The sequence below is a fragment of the Pseudonaja textilis genome, chromosome Z, assembly GCF_049901715.1.
Source record: "Pseudonaja textilis isolate UNSWEBS1 chromosome Z, rPseTex1.2, whole genome shotgun sequence".
Lineage (NCBI taxonomy): Eukaryota > Metazoa > Chordata > Lepidosauria > Squamata > Elapidae > Pseudonaja > Pseudonaja textilis.
The window spans coordinates 7,748,994-7,775,230 of record NC_142008.1 but is presented as its reverse complement, the minus strand read 5'-3'; the positions used below and the strand labels follow the sequence as shown (position 1 = coordinate 7,775,230).

General features: G+C 38.3%; 1 protein-coding gene across 4 annotated transcripts in view; it reads right to left on the bottom strand.

Moving 5' to 3' along the window:
• The window catches only part of DPP6 (dipeptidyl peptidase like 6), a 539,989-nt gene that overhangs the window by 203,159 nt on the left and 310,593 nt on the right, over positions 1-26,237 (bottom strand). The window contains exon 1 of one of the 4 annotated variants that reach the window (XM_087917828.1): positions 10,251-10,398. The exons of the other annotated variants lie outside the window; for them this stretch is intronic. Coding sequence (XP_087773954.1) covers positions 10,251-10,307 — 57 coding nt within the window. The 5' untranslated portion in view covers positions 10,308-10,398. Of the gene's footprint in view, positions 1-10,250; positions 10,399-26,237 lie in introns of those variants that run through there. 4 annotated transcript variants of the gene reach the window in all.

Genomic DNA, 26,237 nt, shown 5'->3' with positions numbered 1-26,237 from the left:
TAAGAATGTATGCAATGCTTAACATATCTTTTATTCTCTCTTACAGGGACTAATGTCCTTTTTCTAGGGGGTCCGAATGTCAGCCTCAAGATCTCTTGGGTACCCCAACTATTATCCTTTATTTCTCCCTTAGTATCTCTACTACTAGGCTTACTTCTTTCGGCTGTCATTAGCAGCGGGGGAGGGGTAATTGTGGGGGGAAGAGAGCTGGAGGTGTTTTGCATTTTTACTGTGGGCAGAAGAAGGGGGGGATTTTCTTCTTTCCAATTTTCCATTTCTTTCCTAGCCTCTATCCTTTTGCAGCTGCGAGGTCTTATCAAAATATGTCAAGGTCAACGGACAGAGGCCTCATCACTACCTGAAGATGCTCACATGATCATATTCGGAACTTTTAATTGGCGGAGATTTCTGGACTTTGGGGGGTGGGAACAATTCCATTTCTTTGTATGTGTGATCTGCGCGCCAAATTCTCACTTTCGGAATTCCATTTGTAGCTTCCTTTTCATCTTCCAGTAAAAGAAGAACTTTGCTCTGAACCATGGAGTCTGAGTATTTCTTTCTTGGATTTTGAAAGGAGCACATACCGACAGTAGGATTGACTTCCCCCATAACAACAATAATAAAAAGACTTTCTCTAATCAATAAAAAATGTACTAATGTCTTAAATGTGAAGCACTTCCAGAGATACTTGAATCCTCCAAAATCCTCTTTGGATTTTGCTGTCTTATAGATTCAAGATGTTTTTCTTTTATCTCTTTCACTTAGATGTCTCTGCTGTTCATTTATAGCAATAAACTTACAACTATGAGGAAATGTAACTGTAAAGATTAACATTTTTTGGAATGTTGTAAAAATCTAAAATCCAACTCAACAGGAAATGACAATAGAAAAGAATTGAATGTAATTCTCTTAAATCTTGTTCTGATTAAATTTCATCAAAATTAATCTTTGAGACTTTAAGTTCAATGGATCATCATTCTAAGAAATGACAGCATGTTGAACTTTTTCATTAACCAGACTAGAATGAAAAAGGAAGGAAAAAACTCTCAATTTTAATGCTTTAAGTTTCACTGGAAGAATGAGAGACTTGATAACTGAATGAAAAATTGATGAGGGGGAAAAAACTGTCTTGCAACATTATAGAATTATCTTCCCATGTTATCTATAAAAGGAATGACACAATTTCTTTCTAAGACGAAATGTTATTACATGCTTTTAGAACATAGTTAGAAGTAGATATTTTGTTGGATACATTTTACTGAGTGCCTTACTGACATTTTAATATATACAGTCTCTCAAAAACTTTTGTTATGGTCCTCCTTACTTTGAACAAGAGTCCAGACCTGAACAAGACCTTTAAAAAAAACTTGTGATATCTGCAGGCACATTTTATATCAGTTTAAAAACTAAGCAGATTTTGACATAAAGGCAACCTTTCTTGGAAAGTAAGTAGTTTTTATGTGTATGTGTTTTTTAAATGGACTGCATCCAAATTGTGTTCCATTGATTTCCACTTAAACTGAGTAAATCTAGATCAGTGTTGCTAACTTTGGAGATTTTTAGACATGTAGACTTCAACTCCCAGAACTTGAAGGCTGGAATTCTGGGAGTTGAAGTGAACATGCCTTTATTTTTAAGGTTTTTAAGGTGAGAAACACTGGTCTAGATCATATCCACCATATATAGATGACAATGTCACTAAATTCTTCATATAAGCAAAAAGAGGTCACCTAGGAAAAGTTCCAGAGTTACTTTAAATTGTCTTATAGTGCAGATGACATAACAATATATTTATAAGTTACAGGAAGGCAGATTTTAATTAAATAGTAGAAGATATTTCTTAATATTATGAGTGGTTTGATGGTGGAACTAATTACCCAGAGAGGCACCAAACTCCGTTTTTCCTGGATATGTTCAAACAGAGAGGGAACAGCTGTCTTTCAGGAGTGCTTCAACTAGGATTCCTACATTGAGCATGGGTTCAACATTGTGATCTCAATGACCCTTCCAACACTATAAGTTGGCTTACCTCCAGAAGTTGTGGTGTTCAATTCCTGGGGATTGTAAAGAAGACATTGGGCAGCTATTTGTCTGAAATGGGGCAGGGGGTTGGAATAGAAGACCTCCAAAGTCCCTTTCAACGCTGTTATTCAAAGTGACAAAGTTATTCTAAGTTCTAAGTCTGTACTTTTACTGCTACAGATTTCAATCTATTGGAAAAATGACTATTCTAGCTTCATAACATTATACAGTGAATATTCTATTCATCTTTGCTGCAGGAGAAGTAGTTAAGACAAAAGTCAAGAGGAAATCTACCCACGCATCTGAGAGAAATAAAAGCTAATTGTTCAATTGGAATTTACATAAATTTAGTTGCATGTTGTTTGAAATATACCAAAATTTCTTAATTGTTTTAGCAAAAAAGTGTTTATCTGTCCCACCTTCCCACCCATCCATCCTACTCCAGTTCTGACAAAGAGAGCAAAAACATATTTTAGGAGCATAGTTACTGAAAAGGCAAAAATAAAGTTTGAAATGTCACTACATATGAATCAAATGTGAAAATATACTAAAAGCTAATGAAGTTTTAAAAGAGCATGTAGAGATTAAAATATCCTATCACTGGAAAATAGGACTGATTGGTTTACTGCTCCTAATCATGCAGAATTAAGGTTATATCATGGGCAATGGGTATTTATTTACAAACAGTCAGCTCTATGTTTATGATAGCTCTGAAGAACTACTTCAGTATCATCCACTGAACTATATTTTCAACATGTAATGCAATGGGAATACCTGTCTCATCAAATAATCCCAGTAGCAAATATAGTGAGGTTGGACATTAGGGTAAATTATTTATATAATGCTTCAGTATATTAAGTAAAAGATGTGATTTTTTAAAAGTGTATTGTTTTTTGTTAATTGTATGCTTTTTGATGTTCAGAGCTCAACTGACCAATGTTTTTCAGTTCCAGACAAATTTGTAATCTAAATGAGACATTTTCAACAGTAACATATGATATTATGGAAGCTTATGTTCAACACAAAATGAAGGCATCAGAAAATTGATCTAAACATGTATTCAAGGCAGCAAACATACATAATACTCCTTCCTCCTCCTATTTTCCCCACTACAATAATCCTGATAGATGGGTTGGGTTGGGAAAGAGAAAGTAACTGGCCCAGGTCACCTAGCTGTCTTCCATGCCTAAGGAGGGACTGGAACTTACTCTCTCATTGTTTCTAGCTTGGTGCTAGAAGTTAAGGAGAACAAATACAGATTTGTGCTCTATTTCTTTTCACAGTAGAGCTAACAGTTCACCTACATTTCCAGAATCCCAGAAACCAATCAAATGTGATCTGTGAGCTATGAAGTTCCACCAAAGATTCCCCCACCCCCGCAAAAGACAAATGACACACAAATCAGTAGAACACTTAAAAATATGCACAATGATTGAATTCACATAATAAATGAATCTGTGAATTATAATTCACAAACTGCAATGACTGGGTTCTCATAATAAAGTAGGTTAAAGATAAACCAAAACATTATGATTTAGTAATACATAACAATCTATTTATTATATTAAATATTTGGATGGAGGAAAAATATATGGTGGCAGTGGATTAATTTACTGCAAAATATTATATAAACTGTATAAACTATTAATATAATCATATTACAAAGATGTAAAATTCTGAGAAATAGCTTGTGTCATGTGTAACTTGATAAACCTTGGATGCATTTCATTCTGGCATTACGTTGTGCTAATGAAAGGCATTACATTGGGAAGATAAAAGTGACTTCATTTATCAACATTCTTAAGATACCAAGAACAACAGTGAGACCAGCCCAGAAATGGTACAATATGTTTTCTGAGGCAGGATTTACAGGCAGACAAGAAAAAAGCAGAAAATGTTAGACCACCAAGTAAGTACCATGGACAGCACCACGCTCAGCTTAGAAAAATTCAGTTCTCTGCTTAGACTGAAGGTCTTCAAACTTGGTAAGTTTAAGACTTGTGGAGTTCAATTCCCAGAATTCTTGAGCTAACATGACTGGAGGGGGAATTCATCAGTCATGAGTTGAAGTTGAAGTCCACAAGTTTTAAAGCTGTCAAGTTTGAAGACCCCTGGCTTAGACAGATTAGCATGGATCACCTAGTGTGGAGATGCAGAGATTCGGTTGAACCTCCATAGACTTCTATGGAATCATTTTAAAGCAGTATTTTTCAATCTTGGGAACTCTAAGATATGTGGAATTTTGGGAAAGTCTGGGGAATGTTGGGAGTTGAAGTACCAGAGTTCTTCCATAGACTAAATCCTTAAAGGTAAAGATAAAGGTTTCCTTGTACATACATGCTAGTTGTTTCCAGCTCTAGGGGGTGGTAATCATCTCCGTTACAAAGTCGGAAAGCCAGTGCTGTCCGAAGTTGTCTCCGTGGTCATGTGGCTGGCATAACTAAATGCCAAAGGCACATGGAATGCTGTTACCTTCCCACCAAAGTGGTCCCTATTTTTCTACTTGCATTTTTACATGCTTTTGAACTGCTAGGTTGGCAGAATCTGGGACAAATAACGGGAGCTCACTAGGGGCATAGCACTAGGGATTCGAACCGACAAACTGCCAACCTTTCTGATTGACAAGCTCAGCATCTTAGCCACTGAGCCACCACGTCACTTAGATTTGGATAGTCTAAATCCTTAGACTTATCCAAATCTAAAATCAACTTAAAGCATTTGCTCAGTTCCCAGAATTCCCTAGCCAGTCTTGTCCTGAAAAACTGTAGGAATTCTGGGTGTTGAAATCCATTCATCTTAAGTTGCCAAGGTTGAGAAATACTGTCTTTAAAAAATGCTCTTGTAAGATCCATTCCATTTAGCTCTCCTCTCTGAAGAGCAATGAGTGATACATACAGAAGCAGGCACTAATCATTTGTTTTGCAACTCCATTAAAATATTCAATGAAAAAGACACAAATTTGAAAAAGGAAATTCACATCCCAAGAGAACAGGTTTGACCTCAAACCAAAGCTCAACAGAAACTCAGAATCCAGTCTAGTGAGAGAAATGCTGATTTAGCAACTTTCTTGGGTCATTTGCTTCTGCATTGGGCAATGAGCTGTGATTCAGCAAAACTTCAGAGTGAAATACTTGAGTAATAATATTTCAGAAAGCAGAGGCAACAGAGTCACACTCTGATTTCCTCAAAAATGAAGCAATTATTCTATTTGATTACTGAAAAGTTACATGCCATGTCAGCTGGCTTCATGCAGGATGAGAGATAAATCATAGTTTGTTAACTTTAGTTTGTCTGAAACAAATATTGATTTAGCATGAAACAACAAACTAGCCAGAATTCCTACAGTTTTTCAGAGGAATTAAAAGTTTGTAGAGTAAGAAATGAGGAAATAGTTATTGAAGTCCACTATAAATTACACTCTCGGTGAGTGTATATAGCCCTGTCATGTTCTTTCATCTTACTTTATAACCATATACTCAAAAAACAACCGTTATTAAGGAATGGTTTTCATTTAGCAATTTGCATCAAACTTAAAAAGAGGGAGAATCAAGGAGATATTTTGATTATTTATTTAACAAGACTTGTAACAGATAGAATTACAAAACAGGAGTAATGTAGAAAAAAATGGTAATACTACTAAGATATCTGCTAAACAAATAATTCCCTGCTTGTATCCTTACGATTTATATTGACTGTTTCCTAGCATGAGTTGATTGCTTATTTTACCCTATGACTGTTATTAAGTGTTGTACTTGATGATTCTTGACGAATGTATCTTTTCTTTTTATGTACACTGAGAGCATTTGCACCAAGACAAATTCCTTGTGTGTCCAATCACCCTTGGCCAATACAGAATTCATAAAGAATTCATTCATTCTTTCATTCATTCATTCAGGCAATCCAGTTCATGACAAAGATATACCTAAACTCCTGCAAGGAACTACTACAAATAGTCCTCAATTTATGATTACAGTTGGGACCAAAATTTCTGTTGCCAAACAAGGTGGTTTTTAAATGAGCCACGCTCAATTTTATGACCTTTCTGGCTGTTTAGTAAACCATTGGGGTGGTTAAGTGAATCAAGGAATTGGTAAATGAATCCAGCTTCGTATGTTGACATTGCTTGCCAGAAGTCAGCTAGGAAGATCTCAAATGGTGATCACATGACTGCTGCAACCATCATAAATGTCCAAATTTTGATCATGTGACTGTGGGGATGCTGCAGTTATAAGTCTTTTTTGTAGTGCTGCTTTTAGCTGTAAGTTGAGGACTAGCTGTATAGTATTACTATTACTTGGAATAGACCAGAATACAGAATAACAGTGTTGGAAGGGACTTGTAGGTCTTCCGTTCAGGCAGGAAACCCCATATTATTTCAAACAAATAACTGTCCAATCTCTTCTTAAAAACGTCCAGTGTTGGAGCATTCACAATTTCTGGAGGCCAGTTGTTCCACTGGTTAATTGTTCTAACTATCAGGAAATTTCTCCTTAGTTCTAAGTTGCTTTTCTCCTTGATTAGTTTCCACCCATTGCTTCTTGTCCTACCCTCAGGTGATTTGGAGAATAGCCTGACTCCTTCTTCTTTGGGGTAGCCCCTTAGATATTGGAACACTGCTATTATGTCACCCTAGTCCAGGGGTATGATGTGTCACGGGCTGGCCCTGCCTCCGCCTGGTTTAGCACAGGGGGAAAAGTCCCAATACGTCATGTGACACTGCCATGACGCAGCATGCCCTTGCCCCCTTTTTTTCATTAAATTAGCCACCCAATTTCTGCAACCGTTCTTCATATGTTTTCCAGTCCCTTAATCATCTTTGCGGCTCTTCTCTGCACTCTTTGTAGAATCTCAACATCTTTTTACATTGTGGTGACCAAAACTGGATGCAGTATTCCCACTATTTGACTTATTTTCAAATAGTGCTAATCCTTTTGGCGTGTTGCTAATATTGGCTTGACTTCTAGGAAGAAACAAACTTATCACCCCTTGATTGAGTAGTTGAGGCAATGAAAGCGATCAACAGAGTTACCTCCCTCAAAACACACTCTCTGCATTGATGATGTTACCTAGCTGGGTAATGAAATGTCTGCAAGAAAACAACCAAGTTCACAGAGAACTAAGGCCCACACAATTCAACTCTGAACTACAAACATTCTCTTCTGCTGTTATTTCTCATAAGATAGGAGGTTATATAAATTTCATAAATAAATAAATATGGGACAGTTAGGCTTAATTGCTTGTACAACTTTTTCATTTAAGGATGTCAGAGGAAATTCTATCCAAAGCCCCAATTTCTGCAATGCTTCTTGATAAGTAACTCTAATTCCATTTTCAAAGAAAGATGTGTAGGATTGCAATTTTACCACTATTAAAAAAGAGAGAGAGAAAGGGATTCTTTACATAAAAAGGACAGCACCAGGCAAGAAAAAAAAAATATTTTGCTGGTTGGAGATCAGCTCTGCTGCAGAACTGGGTAATTGGTGATATTTTTTAACATATGAAAAATTCATATAAGGCAGAACTCTTCAGAAGGCACAATAACATTATTTGCTTATGGGCAAAATGTATTAATGTTGCAAATGTTTCTTTGAGATGTTTTGGTTGACAGCTAATTCACAAAGCTTTTTAGCATAAGATGGAAGACCCATTAACTAGCAGGAAAGATGTTATAAAGATCCAGTAACGCCTCTCATTTATTGTCAGCTGCAAATGGTTCCTTTTAAATTCACATCTTCGATAGGCTTTATCTGGGGGAAAGTATGAATTTTTCAACTGACAAATACAATAGCGGTTAAAAGAAAAAGGTCAAAGGAAGTTTGGGAAAGGACAACCTGAGAAAGCTCCCTCTTTTTTTTTTTTTTAATTAGAAAAGCTGGTCAAACCGTTTCTGTTTCAATGTAATGCCACTCCGAGAAGGCGGACTGTCCTTTTGTGGCATTTCAAGATAATGCTGCATCTAATAACGAGTCAACCATCTGCTTTTCCCACCTATCTTTAAACTTAGCCACATGCTTGGAGGGGGAGGAAATATAAATTGCAACTATCAGCATACTGAGCCAGAGGGAAACTATTTTAAGAATTAATTTGCATCTGGGGACATCTGTTTAAACTGGTCTCCTGAGACATCCAGCAAGTTAAAACACAGTGTTAAAGTGTCTCTTGGCTGCAGTGAATTGCTTTGGGTGTAACATTAAACTATCGATTAGCAGTAAAGATACCAAAAATTATCTGTGGAGCCTGTTATCAGATGTGTGCTTAACACCTTGCAACATTCTTGCAGAAAAAGAATTAAGAATATATAAAGGTAAAGGTTTCCCTGTCACAGTGTCCCACTGTGGGGTTTGGTACTTATATCTGTTCCTTGGTCAGGAAATTGTCCAAAGATATTACTGTGTGGTTAGTATGACAATATGCTGAGGTGCACAGAACGCTGATACTTTCTCACCAAAGTGGTATCTGTTTTTCTACTCACATTTGCATGCTTTTGAATTGCTAGGTGGGTCGGAGCTTGGGCAAGGAGCAGGAACTCACCCCATTGCCCATTGCTCAGATCTCAAATCTGGATTCTCAGCTTTCAGTTGAAAGCTATTGAGACGTCACAGTCCCTGAGAATATATGCACATATTTAAAACTAACTGTAGCCTGGTCTGGCATCTAAACTTGAACATATTCTGCTTAATTTTCACTAGTTCAAGCAAGCCCAGAAATTATTAATGTATTAATCTGACTTATTACGAGAAAGTGCACTTAAATAAACTATAGTGTGGAGTTTCAAAGCATACTCTTCCTCATGGCCATGATTATGGAGGAAAAGAGAGGATACTTCATGTGACCAGGTTCAGGGTAGGTTCAAATCATGTTAACTCCTGGTGGAATCTGAAATGTGAATCTGGAGCAAATGAACTCTCCATATTCTTTATTTCTCAGAGGAGGATCTGCAAATAGGATAAAGAGTGAAGGAGTTAAGAAGCTCCTGTGAAATTTTTGTATGTTTTATCAGGATCTGAGATGTCTTAAGCAGTCTTTCCATCTGACATACCTTCCTATCTGCACTCTATTAGCTTGAAAAGTTGATTCGTTACTTTACCAGGATGAAAACTGGTTTTTATTGAGAAGAAAACTCATTTTATGAACCGGACCTAAGAAAAGCCATCGATTTACAGATAAAATTCAGGAAGTGACTGGAGTAGATTTTTTTTTAAGTGATCTTGCTTCTGTGCACTTATTATCTTGCACAAAAATATTTATGCATAACCGAAATTTTTCTTGATAAGGTGATAAAGAGAAAAGTGGAGAGACTAACAAGATATTTTTTGAGTATTCTACAACTACAGGAAACAAGGCCAGGGGCAAAAATAAGGTAACAATCTCACTAGGGACACAGTCCCTGGGATACACAAGCGAGAGTATTCTGCAGCAATTTCTACATTAACACTAACTGGATTTAACCTCCACATTTCCACAGATTTTCTCAATCATCAAGGATGCTAACCTGGATAAGATTTGGGACTGAGTTCTGGAGCCCCACATCACAAAATACATAGGAGCACCCCCAAATATAGCAAAATTCCCTGAAAAAGGGGAAGCAAGAATCACTATATAAATGTATATAAAGCACAGTTCCCAAAAGACTATTATCCAAAGTCTAAAATTCTCTACTAGCTTTATTATGAATAAAGGCAATCCTATTAAGACTTGTACAAAGCTAAAAAAAAAAAAAAAGGCAGCTGGATCAAATCTGCATGGGTTAAGACAAATCTTGTGAAGCGAGTTAATTAGCCATCGCATGCAAGTTAGACACCATAAACTGGGTTAATGCTGTGAGGAAAAGCTTTGACTCCCCTCCCCCAATTTCTCTCACCTGGTGTCTACAGGAAAATCCCAAACATCCAACAAGCTCACCAACACTCACACACTAAGACACATATGAAAAGAGTCATAGTTATAGGAAAGTGCAAAATCCATGCACAAGTATTTATATACAATGACAGCTGATAGTCAACATCCTGCCTGGATGACTCATTTTAGAATGTTAATCACACATTGTCAGCAATGAAAAGGGAAGGAAGCCAACCAACGAAGAGGCATAACATGCATTGAAAATTATCTCCCTATTCTCTAAAAAAAGAGAGGGATAGAAGGAGGGAGAAGTTGAGAGAGAGAAAGAGAGAGAGAGAGAGGGAGAAGGAGAGAAAGAGAGAGAGAGAGGGAGGGTGAAAGCCCATTACCTGTTCCTGTTGTTGGACTGATTTTCCTGATGCAGTTTGCTCCTTAGCTGTAGTCATGTTCACTTACTTGGACCCACTGCGGTGAGAAACAGGATTTCACAAGTCTTGTGTATGCGTGTGTTTGTAGGTATGGGTCTGCTTCTGCTGATGTGCATGAGAGGCAGAGAAAAGGCGAGTGAGTGTGCAACTGTGGAAGTGTTTCACACCACCCCAGCTAAAGGAATATGGATGAGTAGCTAGCCCATCACTTAATCACCGGTGGAGCATCAGCCAGCATAAATTTATTGCCATAAAAATACACAGCAACTCCTTAATCTCCTGTCTCTATCTGAATGGTCTCTCTCACGCTTGCATTCTTTTTTCTCCCTCTTTCTGCCTCTCCAAATTAAACAAGAAGAGTGAAAGAGGAAAATCAAAGATGTTGAGAGGACTCCTTCAATTAACAGCCTCCGCAACCCCGCCACAAAACAGTAACTGCTTGGCAACCAGGAAACCGGCAGCTCAGAGCTGGCAGAGCGCTACATCTCTCTCTCTCTCTCTCTCTCTCTCTTTCTCTCTTTCTCTTCCCCACACACCCCACCTTGACAGCCAGTTGAGGGCTGGAGCAGCGCATGCTCCAAACAGTATTGAAGGAGATGTGCAAGAACAGAGCTCAGCACTGAATGTAAATTCCCAGTCTTTGCAAGAAAGAATTAACGGCAACTTTTAATTGCTAAACAGTCACCTTGGATGAATAGCTGCCAGATACGTTCATTCCCTTAATCCCTGGGCTTCCTAACACAACATCAGCAGCTGTGTTGTGGCATTCTCCATGGAGCGCCTGCTAGGCTGCTTTTAGCTGACCCTTTTTTCTTGGGACCCATATGAGGACACATCTTACAAATGAGAGTGTTTACAGAGAGTGTTCAAAGAAGGCCAGAGCATGTTAAAATCTCTATCTGAATCTTTCTTATCACAGTGACATTTCCAACAGTTTCCTTGAATTGGGCTATCAGATCTAGGCTGCAAAACTCTGGAGAACAGAGAAATAGCTAGCGATAGCAGAGACAGGTTGTACTGCAGTGGTTCTCAACCGTGATCACTTTAAAATGTATGTATTTCAATTCCCAGAATCCCCAGGCCAACATGCTGGCTGGGGAATTCTGGGAGTTGAAGACCACACCTCCCCAAGTTGCCATGGTTGAGAAATACTGCATATGAATCTCTCTCGGCGATCGCTGGCTATTTCTGTGCTGCACCCACTGATTGTCTGAATTTTTGGCACCCCAGTCTTGCTATTCTGGTGCATGTGATAAGCACATTGTGCACCAAGATGCAGTTCAGCTTTGTATTGGGCCGCAGCTGCTAGGTACTGAAATTTAATACACTTGGAGAACACTAGGATGCAGAAGGATCAATCAGAAAAAGAATCAAAGAAAGACATATATTTCAAAAGTTTGATAGCAAAACAGTTCCCAGCCATGTCCATAAAATATGTTCAGAATTCAAATGATCTTGCTCTGCACTCAGTTATTCAGAGTCCTCATGAAATGTTTAAACAAACACTGGAAATAAGCATGCATGAAGCATGGAACGTATTTATTCCTCTACAATACCAGTAATAAAGGAAATTCTTGAATGGAAATCTTCAAGAATTTAGCAATAGCAATAGCACTTAGACTTATGTATTGCTCCACAGTTCTTTATAGCACCTCTCTGAGCCTTTACAGAGTCAGCCTATTTCCCCCAACAATCTGGGTCCTCATTTTATCAACCTTGGAAGGATGGAAGACTGAGTCAACCTTGAGCTGGTTAGGATTGAACTTCAGGCTGTGGGCAGAGTTAGCCTGCAATACTGCATTGTAACCATTGTGCCACCATGGATTTTAAATTAAAGGCACACCTTAGTTTCCAAATCAATTTTCATCAGCAAGGCTGAGCCTAGAGTTTGCAAAGAGTTAAAATGAGGTATTAATATGGAATTTTCTTGTTCAGAAACTAAACACAGGAAATAATGTCTCCAAACTATATTCGGTATTCCACTTCAGAATGGTTTCTCATTTAGAGTTATTTTGCAGAATTGCTAAACAGTCACCTTGGATGAATAGCTGCCAATTATGTTCACTCCCTTAATCCCTGGGCTTCCTAACACAAGATCAGTAGCTCTCTTGTGGCATTCTCCATGGGGTGACCGCTAGGCTGCTCTTAGTTGACTCTATGGGAAGCCTATAGGTTTAATGAAAAATAAATGAATTTTATAAAATGGGAATGCCTTTGATAGATGCCTTAGTTTACTCAAATCTATTAGTCCACGGACACTTTCCAATTAATTTTTCCACTTAAAAAAGCATTGTAAGCAACTTTGTGCATTACTGCAACACTGTTTGGGAACTGTAATTCAGGGAGAATAGCATGTTGCTATGGGCAAAGGACATCAAAAGTGGTACCCTCCCATCAGGCAAATGATAATTGCTCTATCCAGGGACTAAGTAGCTTACATTTCTACAGGGTACTCTGGGTCAATGATAGTGTAGATTCCAAGTATGGATGAGAATTATCCTAGTATGGTGATCACCTTCTAAACATTATGCTCTGAACAGTGGTAATGTTTGTGTGGAGTGAGGTCTGGAGATGCCTGAAGGATTGTAGAATTGTAGAATTCTTGTGAACAAGTACATGAGAACAGACCATAAATGTATATTATGGGTCATGAATCCAGCCACTTTCAACTGTAAATCATGGGATATGGCTTCTTACGCTGTGTGAACCAAGTCAACCAAGTGTTTCTTTTTAAAAGCATGATAAATTAACTACTGCTTAATTTGATAAGTGAAGCCCATGATCTGGACTGTTTTCAAATTGGGTGTTTGATGTTTATGAACCAAAATTCATATTATTCCATCAAATTAATCTTTCTATCTCAACAAAAAAGCAGATATCTATTCATCTACATCCATCCATATCCATCCATATCTATCTATCTATCTATCTATCTATCTATCTATCTATCTATCTATCTATCTATCACAGCCTCACAGATATGTAAAGTGTGAACTAGCATAGTTCTCAATCAGTAAAAAGAATACAAATCACACTTCAAAACAAGAGATAGATGGAAATCAGATCTCACATACTGTACAGGTAATAGTGTCTTATTTATGATACATTTGAATATTATTTCTATATGAAGGTCTTTCTCCACATTGTAATCTAGATTTCTCTGAATATAGTATCTTAGTTGTTTGTATAAAAATTAGTGTAATTCTTAATGTCATTTATGATTTCCCCTGAGCACACTACACTGTTGGTATTGATATTAACATTAATATTAACACCAACAGAGGACAGTGACTTTGTAGCTTTTCAAAACGATATTTAGTTTTAACCTAATTTCATGATACAGGTAAATACTTTGTTTATTCCCTTTCTTCATTTTTCCTTTTTTTTCCTTTTTCCTTCCCCTGCTAAAAAATGGTCTTCCTTTTCTTAAAAATGGTCAACAAAAAATAATTTAAAAATGAGCTTTCCTTTTGAAATATAGTAGTCATAAAATCCCCTTATTATTGCTTTCTCAATTTATTTCAATAAAAGTTTATCAGGAGAACCAGCAACAAGTGCTACATCTGCTATGTGTTTGTGTAATTTGTTCCGCATTATTTGTTGTTGTTAGTTGCGAAGTCGTGTCCGACCCATCGCGACCCCATGGACAACATTCCTCTAGGCCTTCCAGTCCTCTACCATCTTCTGAAGTTCATTTAAAGTTACACCTACTGCTTCAGTGACTCTGTCCAGCCACCTCATTCTCTGTGGTCCCCTTCTTCTTCTTTTGCCCTCCATCGTTCCCAGCTTTAGGCTCTTCTCCAGGGAGTCCTTCCTTCTCATTAGGTGGCCAAAGTCTTTGAGTTTCAACTTCTGGATCTGGCCTTCTAAAGAGCAGTCAGGGTTGATCTCCTCTAGGACTGACCAGTTTGATCGCCTTGCACTCCAAGAGTCTCGCAGGAATCTTCTCCAGCAGCAGAGTTCAAAGGCCTCCATTCTTTGGCGCTCAGCCTTCCTCATGGTCCAACTTTCACAGCTATACATTGCAACTGGCCTTGACTATACGCACTTTTGTTGGCAGGGTGATGTCTCTGCTGTGTAGTATGCTGTCTATTTGCCATAGCTTTCCTCCCCCGGAGCAAGCGTCTTTTAATTTCTTGGCTGTAATCCCCATCTGCAATGATCTTGGAAAACAAAATCTGTCACTACCTCCATTTCTTCCCCATCTATTTGCCAGGAATTGATGCCATGATCTTAGTTTTCTCAAGTATTTGAGTTTTCTTCATTTCTCAAGAATTCAGCCTATGCTGTAACAGCCCCATGCAATGGAAGAGTCACCCAGTAAGCGGTGTGAGGCACATCACACAAAAAAGAGTGAGATTTTGAGAAGGGGGAACAGAAGCTTGATATATTTTTTACAGAAATGATATAATGTATATTCCTTGAATTTAGGACAGCAGTGAGGAATCCACAGGCTTTAAATTTCTGCTGAAACAAAATGCTTTTAGCCAGTATGGATAATGGTGAGGGCAGTTTTTGAGTTTTCAGTTTCTGAGATGATACAAATAACTCTTTTCTCTCTCTCTTTTCATTCTTTCTCCTTTCATTCTCTTCTTTCTTTATTCTGTCTCTGCCTTTTTCTTTATCCTTTTTCATTTTCTATCTTCTCTCTTTTTCTCCCTTCTCTCTGCCTCTTTCTTTCTTTCTTTCTTTCTTTCTTTCTTTCTTTCTTTCTTTCTTTCTTTCTTTCTTTCTTTCTTTCTCCTTTTTTGTCTTTCTTTTTCTCTTCTGTCTCTGCCTTTTTCCCTCTCTATCCTCTTTTTCATTTTTCTCTCTTCTCTCTCTTCCTTCCTTCTTCCTTTCCTCTTTTTTATTCTACTAAATGCTAGACCTGAAGACTTTTTCTCATGGAGTCAAGTACCATTCTAAAGAAGATAAGCAAGCTTCCATTGAAAAGTCAATCTGTGACTTACCTTTTATTTCCCATTTATCACAATAGCAACCAAACTATCTACCTGCCACCTCACAAACAGCATAACTTTGAGCCAAAGAGGAAGACTTTGTGTTTAAATGTCTCCCTTCAGCTCATAAACAGGGCAATCTAACTAGGTACCATACTGGTTATTCCTATTTTGTTTAGCCCATTTGAAGTTACAATGGCACTGAAAAAAACGTGACTTATGACTGGTCCTCACATTCACAACCATTGCAGCATCCCCACAGTAACATGATCAGAATTGGGTTGCTGAGCAATTTGGCATGTTATTACGAAGGTTGCAGAATCTCAGGGTCATGGGGTGGCCATCTGCAACCTTCCCAGTTGGCTTCTGAAAAGCAAACTCAGACTAAGACAAGCAAAGTAAGGTTTCCCTTCATGACTGCGTGAGTCACTTAATGACTACAAAGTTATAACCAAAGGGTTATAAAATTGGGTGAAACTCACTTAGCAACCACTTTGCCTAGCAATGGAAATTTTGGTCCCAGCGATTGTAAGTTGAGGACTATCTATATATATCTACGCATATCTTTCCACCATCTAGACTCTACCCATCATCCACATCTATCCATCACTAGCAAGCATTCTAAATAGTCTTGACGCCTTGTGTGAAGCTGTTGATCCACCGGAGCCTATCCACAAAAACATTGATGCCAAGTATAAGTGGTTTTCCTTCTTTATAATTAACATAAGTGACAAGAAGTGACCCAGTCACTCTCAACCCCCCCATCAACCCACTCCCCCCAATGTTTTCCCCACTTACAATTTCCCATCAAAACACAAGGCTATAATTTCCTGCCTTTCTATGATGGGTTCATTCATAGCCAAGTGTCCAAGGTCAATGCGGTGATCTATGTATAGAAACAGAAAAGAAAAGATGGGCATTGCAAAACCCAACACAATTTTACTTTCTCTGTGTTATTTTTAGTCCCCGTTGTTTCCCCAGCAATTCTAACATCTGTTTCCACTTTTCAACCTAGAAACCCACCTGTGCCAAATACTGCAACTCATCTCCATCTAATTAATGCACAATGAAAGAAGACATTAGTGGGAATTAACCCACAGCATTAAATGAACTAGTTCCTCCTGCTGCTGCTCCAGGGAATGGGCCTTTTAAGAGTTTGTAACTGCGTTTGTCAATCTTGAGAACTTTCAGGCATGTGGACTTCAACTCCCAGAATTCCCCAGCCAGCCACGGCTGTTGAGAAACACAGGTACAATACTTGTTCCATTTTATTTCTTCCATTTCCATTTTAAGAAGTTTTTGTCTGGACTTTTACTATAGCAAAAGCTACAAGTGTCAAGGATATTTTTAGCATGGGCATTTTCAATAATGAAAACTGAAGAATTTTCAGGAAGGATCTTAACTTATGATAAGTATGTTATCAGCCCCCTTAAGATTAAGTATATGCACTTATGTAAGAAGTACTGAGGCAAGTAATAAAGAAGGTATAGAAAACGCTGCAAAAATGTCTAGTAATTTTCAAGGCCACTGAATTGTTGAAATACTGTACATTCAGTAATAGCATTGGAGGTTGGTTCTAACTAAACATTTTGTAGCGGACTGTTTTGTAGTCAACGTGAGCTTCTGACCAAGACCAAATCCAACCAAAAAAATCACAACTTTTTTGAATCTTCTCACAAACACATACTTGGGTGGCGATCAAACATGACCCCTGACCCAAAAATTCCTAAAGATGAAACATTAGAAGATGAAGAAATCACCAAAGTTATGGAAGGAATTATGGTCGTGACCAGAGGTTTTACTGTAAGTCCTAGTAAACAAAACTTCCAGTTCCATATACATCCTGAATTTTGAAATTAGCAACTTTCCAATTATTTTTCAAGTCAGGTGCCATATGATTATTAAAATTAATATGGTTAAGACTGGCAATGTCGTACCATACCAATAATGTATTCACTTGGTTTCCTCTCTGTCATATGTAGAGTCACATTCATCTAACAATCTTTTCCCAAGAATTTCATTGGGCTATCAAGATATAGAATCTACTCCTTCTCCTCCCACTATTGTTTATTTATTCTGTGGCAGCCCATGTGCCACAAATTACCATCAAAAACATAATTCAGAGATTAGAAATGGCTTTTATGGGCTCATTGCATTCATTGGTTGATTTTCAATTCTCATTGTTTTTAAAACAAAAATCCATTCTTCAAATGGTACCAAGGTTTGGACTTTGTAAGTCGGTGAAGTATATTATTTAGTAACACAGTGAAATGTTTACTGTAAGTTAGGTTCTATAGTTATTGCTATTCTGTGCTTCAAATGTCACTGAGTCAAGCAGGGAACAGAGGAACCACCCTATAATTGCTTTCTATTGTGTTCTTCCTCTTTCCATTTATCCCACAGTAAACGTTTCTTGCAAGAAAATAATAATAGTGCAGTGATACCACTGTAATTAGTGTTTCTTAGCTTAGCCACTCCAATTTACTTCTACTTTTTCCGTCTTTACATCAATAATCTGTTTTATAGATAAGTGAACCGAATCCATTCCAATTATTCAGCCAAGAGTCAATAGACTCCTTCTATCAGAAGTGGTATTCAGCAGGTTCTGACCAGTTCTGGAGAACTGATAGCAGAAATTTTGAGTAGTTCAGAGAACCGGCAAATACCACTTCTGACTGGAGATTTTACAGTATCCTTCCCCTGCCATGCCCACCAAGCCACGCTCACAGAACCAGTAGTAAAAAAATTTGAATCCCACCACTGCCTTCTACCAATGCTAGAATTAGTCAAGGAATCTAACTGGATATTGCTGAGTCTTCTTGAAAATATGTGTAGGAAAATATAATTCAATACAAACAAACAAATGCGATGAAAGAATTGTTGCAAAAATCAATTGCAATGAACAGTTCCGTTATCTCAGGAATTTTTTGGGTATATGAACCGCAATGATGACAAACTTCTGCTAGATTTTTGCTGATTGATGGGTTTAGTTTGTCTCTAGATCTGGATCTTTTGTAGATGTTTCTGCTTTCTATCTCATCCAGAAATGGTTCAGCTCATATTTTGAAAGCAGTATCTTTTTTGAAAAAAATGGTCCATAGTGAAAAGTGAAAGCCTATAATATTTTCTTATTTAAGTTTAGTGAATATACATCTTCACACCTGTATTTTTAGTCATTACTTACTTTCCACTTCCTACTCAACATGTCAGCATATAAATCATATGCAGGCAGTGGAATGGATATCTAAAATTTTTTTCCAACCTCACAAAGTCATCTCTGTCCTTACTTAAAGGCCTTCATGGTCAGGAGTTTATTTTGTTCCCAAGAGAAACATGTAGCGCTGTTTAACAAACTGTGTTAAATACATTTATTTCATTACTGTTTGTAAGCCACCCAGAGTTCCCTTATCAGTGAGGGAGGCAGCATATAAATTTGATAAATAAACAAACAGCCTTGTATCTACATTTTATTTCTTTTGCCCTAGTCCCAACCATCTCCAATTCTTTTGCCTGCAAGCATTTTAGCAGCTATATCAAAGAGATCATATGCAGATTAATGAGTTTATTTTTTTATTTGTTAAACTTTTATGCCACCTCCCTACAAGGGGACTCTGGGCATTGCTGAGCATGTTATAAAGTAGGTGGCACCGAATACAATGTTAATTAATACAAATCCTTACTGGTGTGCCATAATGTTCATTAGAGAAAATATAGGTAAGCCCTTGAGTTACAACTATAACTGATCATTATGGTCATAAATCATAATGGTTGTAGAGAGGGCCACCATGTGACTGAACCTTTTATGACCTTTATTGCAGGGGTTAATAAGCAAATGTAGTGGTCATTCAGCAAAAACGTGGTTTACCAAAGACCAGTTTTTGGCCAGAGTGGAAGTAAACGTAAGTTTCTACCAAGATCACAGTTAAATTGTGGTTACATAATCATGGGGCACTGCAAACAGCTGTAAATGCAGGTAGGTTACTGAGCGCCCAAAATGAAGCCAGGTGACCGCGAGAGTTGAAACTAGGTTGAAAAGTAGCTTTTCAGGCGTCAATTATAATATTGAATGGTTGCTAAATGACTGGTCACATAAATCGAGCCTGTATTATATTCACATTTGACTTCAGCCAGTTTCATTAGCTGGGATTTCAACCAATCCAAGTGTTGATCTATTGATTTAATCAGTCACACCCAGACGGATCGAATCAACTCTGACTACATCAGAACATGAGCCACTAATATCTATCCATGTTTATTAGGAGTAAATTCTATCAAATTTAAGATTTATTTTAGGTGAGCAGGCGTAGGTTAATAACTTAGTTTTATTTGCTTGAGAAGGAAGCCTTCCGAAGCCAGAATGGTGAGAGATAAATGCTTGTTCCCGATCTCTTTTACTTCTAGTACATAATTTGATTTCTTTGTCCAAAGCTTCAGCCCTTCAGCACTGGAGTACTGAAGATTTATACACAACTGCCACACTCACTTGGCACAATTAAGTCTAGTGCTCATACACCAGACACCAATCTGGTCAGTGTCTTCTGGCTTTCTGTGCTTGTTCACAGTTGGCATGTCCTTGATAGTTTCAGCACTACAAAGGCACAATTCTAGCTTGCTAGAACCATCTGTGGTATCTTACATAATTGCAGCTCATCGCCTATTATACAATCTGTGGTAGGCATGATACACCTTTTAAAAAAATCCAATTACAAAAAATAGGATAAGGCATCATATGCTATACATAACTAAAATGTCAGCACTCATAATCTTTCAGGTTTCCCGTGTAGATATTTTAGGGGGAGGGGTGGAAAGAAAAGAACAAAATCTGAGTGCAGCTAGTCCTTGATTTACAACCACAATTTCCATTGTTAAGTTGTTAAGTGAATCATGTGGGTTTTTACGTGACTCTGGCTTCCCCACATTGACTTTGCTTGTGGGAAGCTGGACAGGAAGGTTACAAAGGGTGATCACATGATGCAGGACACTGCAACTATCATGAATGCATGGTTGTCATGCCCCTGTCAGAGTCTGAATCCAAGGAGGAAGCCAGAGAGCTGATAAGGAGTGGGAGTGTGGCTCCGTTGGCTGTGGAGGAGGCTGGGGAAGGGCAAAGTCCAGCTGAGCAGAGCAGGGGAGAGGTTGAACAAGGGAGAGGGAGTTCAGAGGAAGAGCCAGGCCCACCCCCTCTTCATCCTAGGCCACGCAGGGAGGAACGGAAAAGAGAGCAACATGGGTTGTGTGGCTTACGGGGGAGGAAAGGGTCCTGATTCCCTTCATTAGCCACAGCTGGGAAGACAGTTAAGAAAGGCAGGATGCATGTGCCTGTGGCAGGCTGCTGGGAGCAAACGTGACTTTATCCTGTGTTGTGGTGGCTTATCTGTGTTCCTGGAGTCTTCCCAACCGTGTGTGTTTTGCTATGCCTTCAAGTCTGAAATTCTTGCTGCTGTCCTGCCAAACTAATTACTTCAGTTTGGCTTGTTTGGACTTTAAGTTACAGTTTGTGTTGCTCATGTTTTGGCCTTAATTTTCTGCAGTCAAAGGCTATTCCTGGGAGAGTTTTTCTCCAGACAGAAGGTAACCTGGACACTGGGGGCAAAGTTGGAGATAACAAAGGGACTCTTCTTGCTTATCTGGCTGAGTTGCCTCTGTGCCACACCCAGGTCATAACAATGGTAATTGCTATGTGCCCAAATTTTGATCATGTGATGCTGAAACAATCGTGAGTGTAGAAACTGGTCATTAGTTTTTTCAGTGCCATTGTAATTTTGAATGGTCACTAAATGAATGGTCAAGGACTACCTGCATGTTATGGTTCTTTACTTCCCCACCCTCGACTCCCTTTGCATGTATAAATTCTTGGAAGTTCAGGCATGGCCAACATTGAGGATTATGGGATAATTGCACATAATTGGAGAGCCCCTAGTCCAGAAGCCAGATGTAGCCTGACTATTTGGATGGAAACTGATCAAGGGTAGGCTTCAAAAATTTTAGCAAAGGGTTCTCTGCCCAGTTGCTGGGTGGGCGTGGCCATGGTGGGCATGGCCTAATTAGCCCCCTGCACCATGGCAGGGATAGGGGACATTTTTGCCTTCCCCAGGCTCCGGAGGCTTTCCTTGAGCCTCCAGGAAGGCGAAAACAGCCTCCCTGGGCTCCAGAGGCTCTCTGGAAACTGGCCCATTTTCGGCCTTCCCGAACTTCCTGTTTTTCACCCTTTCCGAACCTCTGTGTGCACCCTGCACTTAACTGCATCCAAAACGGGTCGTGTGGAGACTCCTGGGAGGGGAGGGGCGGAGTGGCCGTGGCTAGCCAGGAGTGGGATTTGGGGTTCTCCGAACTGCAGCCCACCCCGAAACTGATCAATGAGCGATTCAACCTGGAAATAAGGAGAAACTTTCTGACACTGAGCACAATCAACCAACAGAACAGAAATTGCCTTCGGAAGTTGTGGGAGCATCATCACTGGAGGCTTTCAAGAAGAGATTGGACTCCCATCTGTCAGAAATGATCACAGAATAAAGATGGTAGTTCAATCTCCTATAGGCTGAGCCTATGTGCAAAAGCATTTTCACTCCTTGCAAGGGCCTCCTAAAATAATCATTCTCGCTTTAGAAAGACAAAAAGCTAATAGCATTTGTTCATTTAAAGAAATTATAAGCTGTTGTTATGGATAGCTTTTAAGACAATGGATAGCTGCTTAATTTTGGCCATAAATACCACTAGCTGGGCCAACAATACCATAGTGACATCTCGTGGCATCGCAACAGCACTGTATGTTTGGATCTGATGCTTCAGGTCAAAATGTCAATAAAGAGGAACACTGCATACTTTGCTTTTACTTGGATTTATCAATCTAAATTCATTACCAGAAAAGGACCAACAAAATGAAAAGAGAATTTTGCTCATTTTCATCAGATCATTACTTGATCCTTTACTAAAGCTGGTAGCCTTGAAAATACCCAAACATTTTGGATTTGGCTTGGAAATTCTGAAGTGTGTTGAGGATGCAGAACAAAATGCAATGATGTTTATAACAAATCACAAAACATTCCTGTATTAGAAGGCACGCCTAGCACTCAGAAGCAACCTATCACCATGGTATTTTTTTAAAGAACATCTTGGAAAGATCTTATTTGGGGGTCCCAGGAAATATTCATTATTTGCCATGTTCACAATGGGAAATTATCTTTTTTACATTTCTGTCATAATATAGGTGAACTAAAACTATGCACGTAAACAAATTGGTGATTTTTGCTATAATTATTGTGAAATAATATTTCATAGGTTGCTTAATTACTGTATCTTCTATATATCCATGAGCAGTTATCAGATGTTCACCATGATAACTGATCCATTTGCTCCTAAAAATGCTGAAAATGAGACGTTTACCGAAAAGTACAAACTGTTGATCTATCGGGGCTGCAGACTCGCTTATTTATTATATTGTGCCTCTAGATTTAACTCTGTATTTCTGTATGCCTTATTATACTGTATAATACATATATAACATCCAGATTCCTCTAAAAATAGGCTTGTTTTCATTTTATGGAATAAGTGAGGTTCTGGTTGCAACCTTAAGTAGGAAAAGTACACAAAAACCATCCAGTTAAAAATGAAAAAATATATATTTTAGTCCACCTTTTAGAGATTAAAATATCAGCTATCTTATGCTTCAAATTCTGTCAGATGGTATGACTGAAAAACACGGATGTGCAAATACACATTCAAGGAATACCTGACTTTGAGTCATCAAAGAGAATACTATTGTTCATAAATATCACTTGACTTACAAAATCACCTGGCAAAATCAGAGGTGGTATTCAGCAGGTTCTGACCAGTTCTGGAGAACCGGTAGCGGAAATTTGGAATAGTTCGGAGAACCAGCAGTAACCTTCCCCCAGGAGTGGGGAGGGAATGGAGATTTTACAGTATCCTTCTCCTGCCACACCCACCAAGCCACGCCATGTCCACCAAGCCATGCCCACAGAACCGGTAGTAAAAAAATTTGAATCCCACCACTAGGTAAAAATATGCTGGCATTAATAAAACTAGTCATTTCAAATATAGCCACAATTAGCTGGTTGCTGAAGTTTTTATTTTTTATTTAGTGTCTATGGGATATGTGGACAATACAATATAGGACATTGGTATATGAATTATGTAACTTGAACTGAAGAATAAATTCTGAGCAATCAAGTGATTGATTCCTAATGTGAATCAAATGCTGGACAACAAATGGGAGATATAAAGAGGTGAATTGGTGAAAGGTAGATACTTATAGAAATGTTATTAATCAGGGCATGTTTCATATACACTTAATAAACAAGAGAAACAATCTTGAAGTAGGACTTCAGGAGAGATTATGTAGATATTAGCTCGGCAATAAAAGAGAGTAGAGGATAAGGAAAAAACTCAACATTGCCCTATCTTGATTCTCTTCAATATAAGACAGGGGCAAATAAGCTCTGCCAGGCTTTTAAGTTCCCTTTATATTTATACTTATCTATTTATATTTCACATTTTTGAACCTCTTTATCTCCCTCAAGAATTTCTATAATAATTTCTATGATGCATGAGAGAATTTTGATGACCAAATAACGGTGATGGATGAGTTATGTTCCATCAAATCCGTACTGATTTTTAATGGTCACGTAGGTAGATTTTTTTGCAGTACAATTTATCTCCAACCTAGTTTTTCTTCCTCCCTTGCCCATCGTTACAGCCTTCTCTAGAGAATTAGGTTTTTGTTAATGTGTCCAAGTAACATAATTTGAGCCTGGTCCTTTGTCTCTTGAGTTTGGGTTAATTTGTTGGATGATCCATTTCTTTGCCTTCTGTATGTTTTATACTTCCCATTTTCTAGATTATAAATCTCTTATTATACCACATTAAGTAGAGCTTCAATGCTTTTTGGAGTGCTTACTTGAAGGATAAACACACAAGTAAGTATCTTCAGCTGCATCTTGTAATAGTTTAAAAATGTGAAGCTTAAACAGATCTAAAAGACCTTCAAGATTCCTGTTATTCTATTCTATTCTGATTCTGGGCATTTTTGACCCAATGATAGTACTGTACTTTTGTTAGGCTACCAAGGAAGTATGTATTCTCATCTATGTGATGTCAGATATTCCATGATCTCTTCTACATACTTTTCAATGTAAATGTACGTTATTATGGTACAATCTGATTTGACAATTACTATTAAACAATGAACTTAATAAATGCTACAAAATGTTAAAGGACATTGAACAGTAAGTCAACTGTGTTCCTCAACTGCAGTATAATCAAAATAGCAAGGGTGAAATTATACAATGTTCGCTCTTTTAAGACTTTGAGGCAGACTAATGAGCCCTTCTCTAAACTACACATCATGTTAGACCTTCTCACCTCCCTCTCATTTTATGAAATGAAATCCTAGTGAAGATGGGAAGAGAAAGACAGCAAAAGTGCATTCTGTCTAGTAATTCAAAATAACCGTACCGAAGACGCATAACTATTTCAGTCTGCCTAGCCACTGAACCATCAAATATGTTATTGCCTCTTATGGGATCTTACCTGCCTGTGTTTGCATATTACCTGAGCAACATTTCTCAGAATGAATTTCTTCAGTTGAATAATTTTACATCATTATTTCACCAGAGCCCTTCAAAGTATTGTGGGTGACACCTGAGTCTCAATGAGGGTACTAATGTTATAATTATCACCTTAAGTTGCACATTAAAACAACCATCTCTGAAGACCAACCAGAATACAGAAAGATATTTGTAACACAAAGACCAAGGTTGCATTTCACAATCCCAGTTTTGACAACTAGTTCTCCTGTTGCAAAACTGAAATGGATATGAAAGGATTAAAGTTGGTGAAGAACATGCCAGTGGAACAGCACATTTTCCTCCCATGACTTCCTAGCTGAAAGCATCTACCTTATTCCCAAATGATACTAAAGGATACTAAATCACCATTTTGTACTGTCAAGTCACACTTTGGTCTCATAATTTTGGGAATTTTGTGTCTCAGGAGAGGTGAAAAGCAGTTGTTTAAAGGGCTGGAAAGCATCATCAGCAAAATGGGGAAAGGGGAATTTTCAAGAAAAATTCTGCCCCAACACTTGCCTGAAATTTATTACGAAGTTTCCAGTAAGCATTTTAGGTTTAGATTAACACAGATCGTTTTGTGGAGTCCTTGGTGATCTTTGAATTTATTGTTTTCCTTGCAGATGTTGTTTTCTCGCAGCCCTGAAGATGTGACCTAGCTAGGTAATGAAATGTCTCCAAGTAAGCAGCCAAGGACTGACGGAGAACACCTAGGGACTGCATGGTTCTTAATCCTAACCAGAGGGAGGTATTCAGCAGATTCTGACCAGTTCTGGAGAACCGGTAGTGGAAATTTTGAGTAGTTTGGAGAACCAATAAATACCACCTCTGACTGGCCCCGCCCCCATCTATTCCCTGCCTCCCGAGTCCCAGCTGATTGGCTGGGTCATCTTTTGTGGCCCTGCGCAGGGCAATGGAGCTGGAAATCAGGTTAGTAGGATGGGGAGGGAATGGGGATTTTGCAGTAACCTTCTCCTAGGAGTGAGGTGAAAATGGAGATTTTGCAGTATCCTTTCCCTGCCATGCCGACCAAGCCACACCACACCCACCAAGCCATGTCCAAAGAACCAGTAGTAAAAACATTTGAATACCAACACTGACCCTAACTCTAACCCTGACCCTGAACTACTGATATTCTCTTCGATTGGGGAATATATTGTGGTGTCTTATTTTAAACAGTATGATTCATATTGTCGATTCTATACATTTAGTTCCCTTTCCAAACATTTGCAAGTTCTATTCTCTTTGTGCATCCCCTTCTTATTCCTCCCTCAGCTCTTCAAACAGATTATGTCTACATTGGGACAATGGATGGACATAATGATCTAAGAATCTCTAGATTCTTAAGTGTTGAACAGATTATAATTTTAAATAGGTCGATGATCTAAGAATCTCTAGATTCAAGAGTTGAACAGATTATG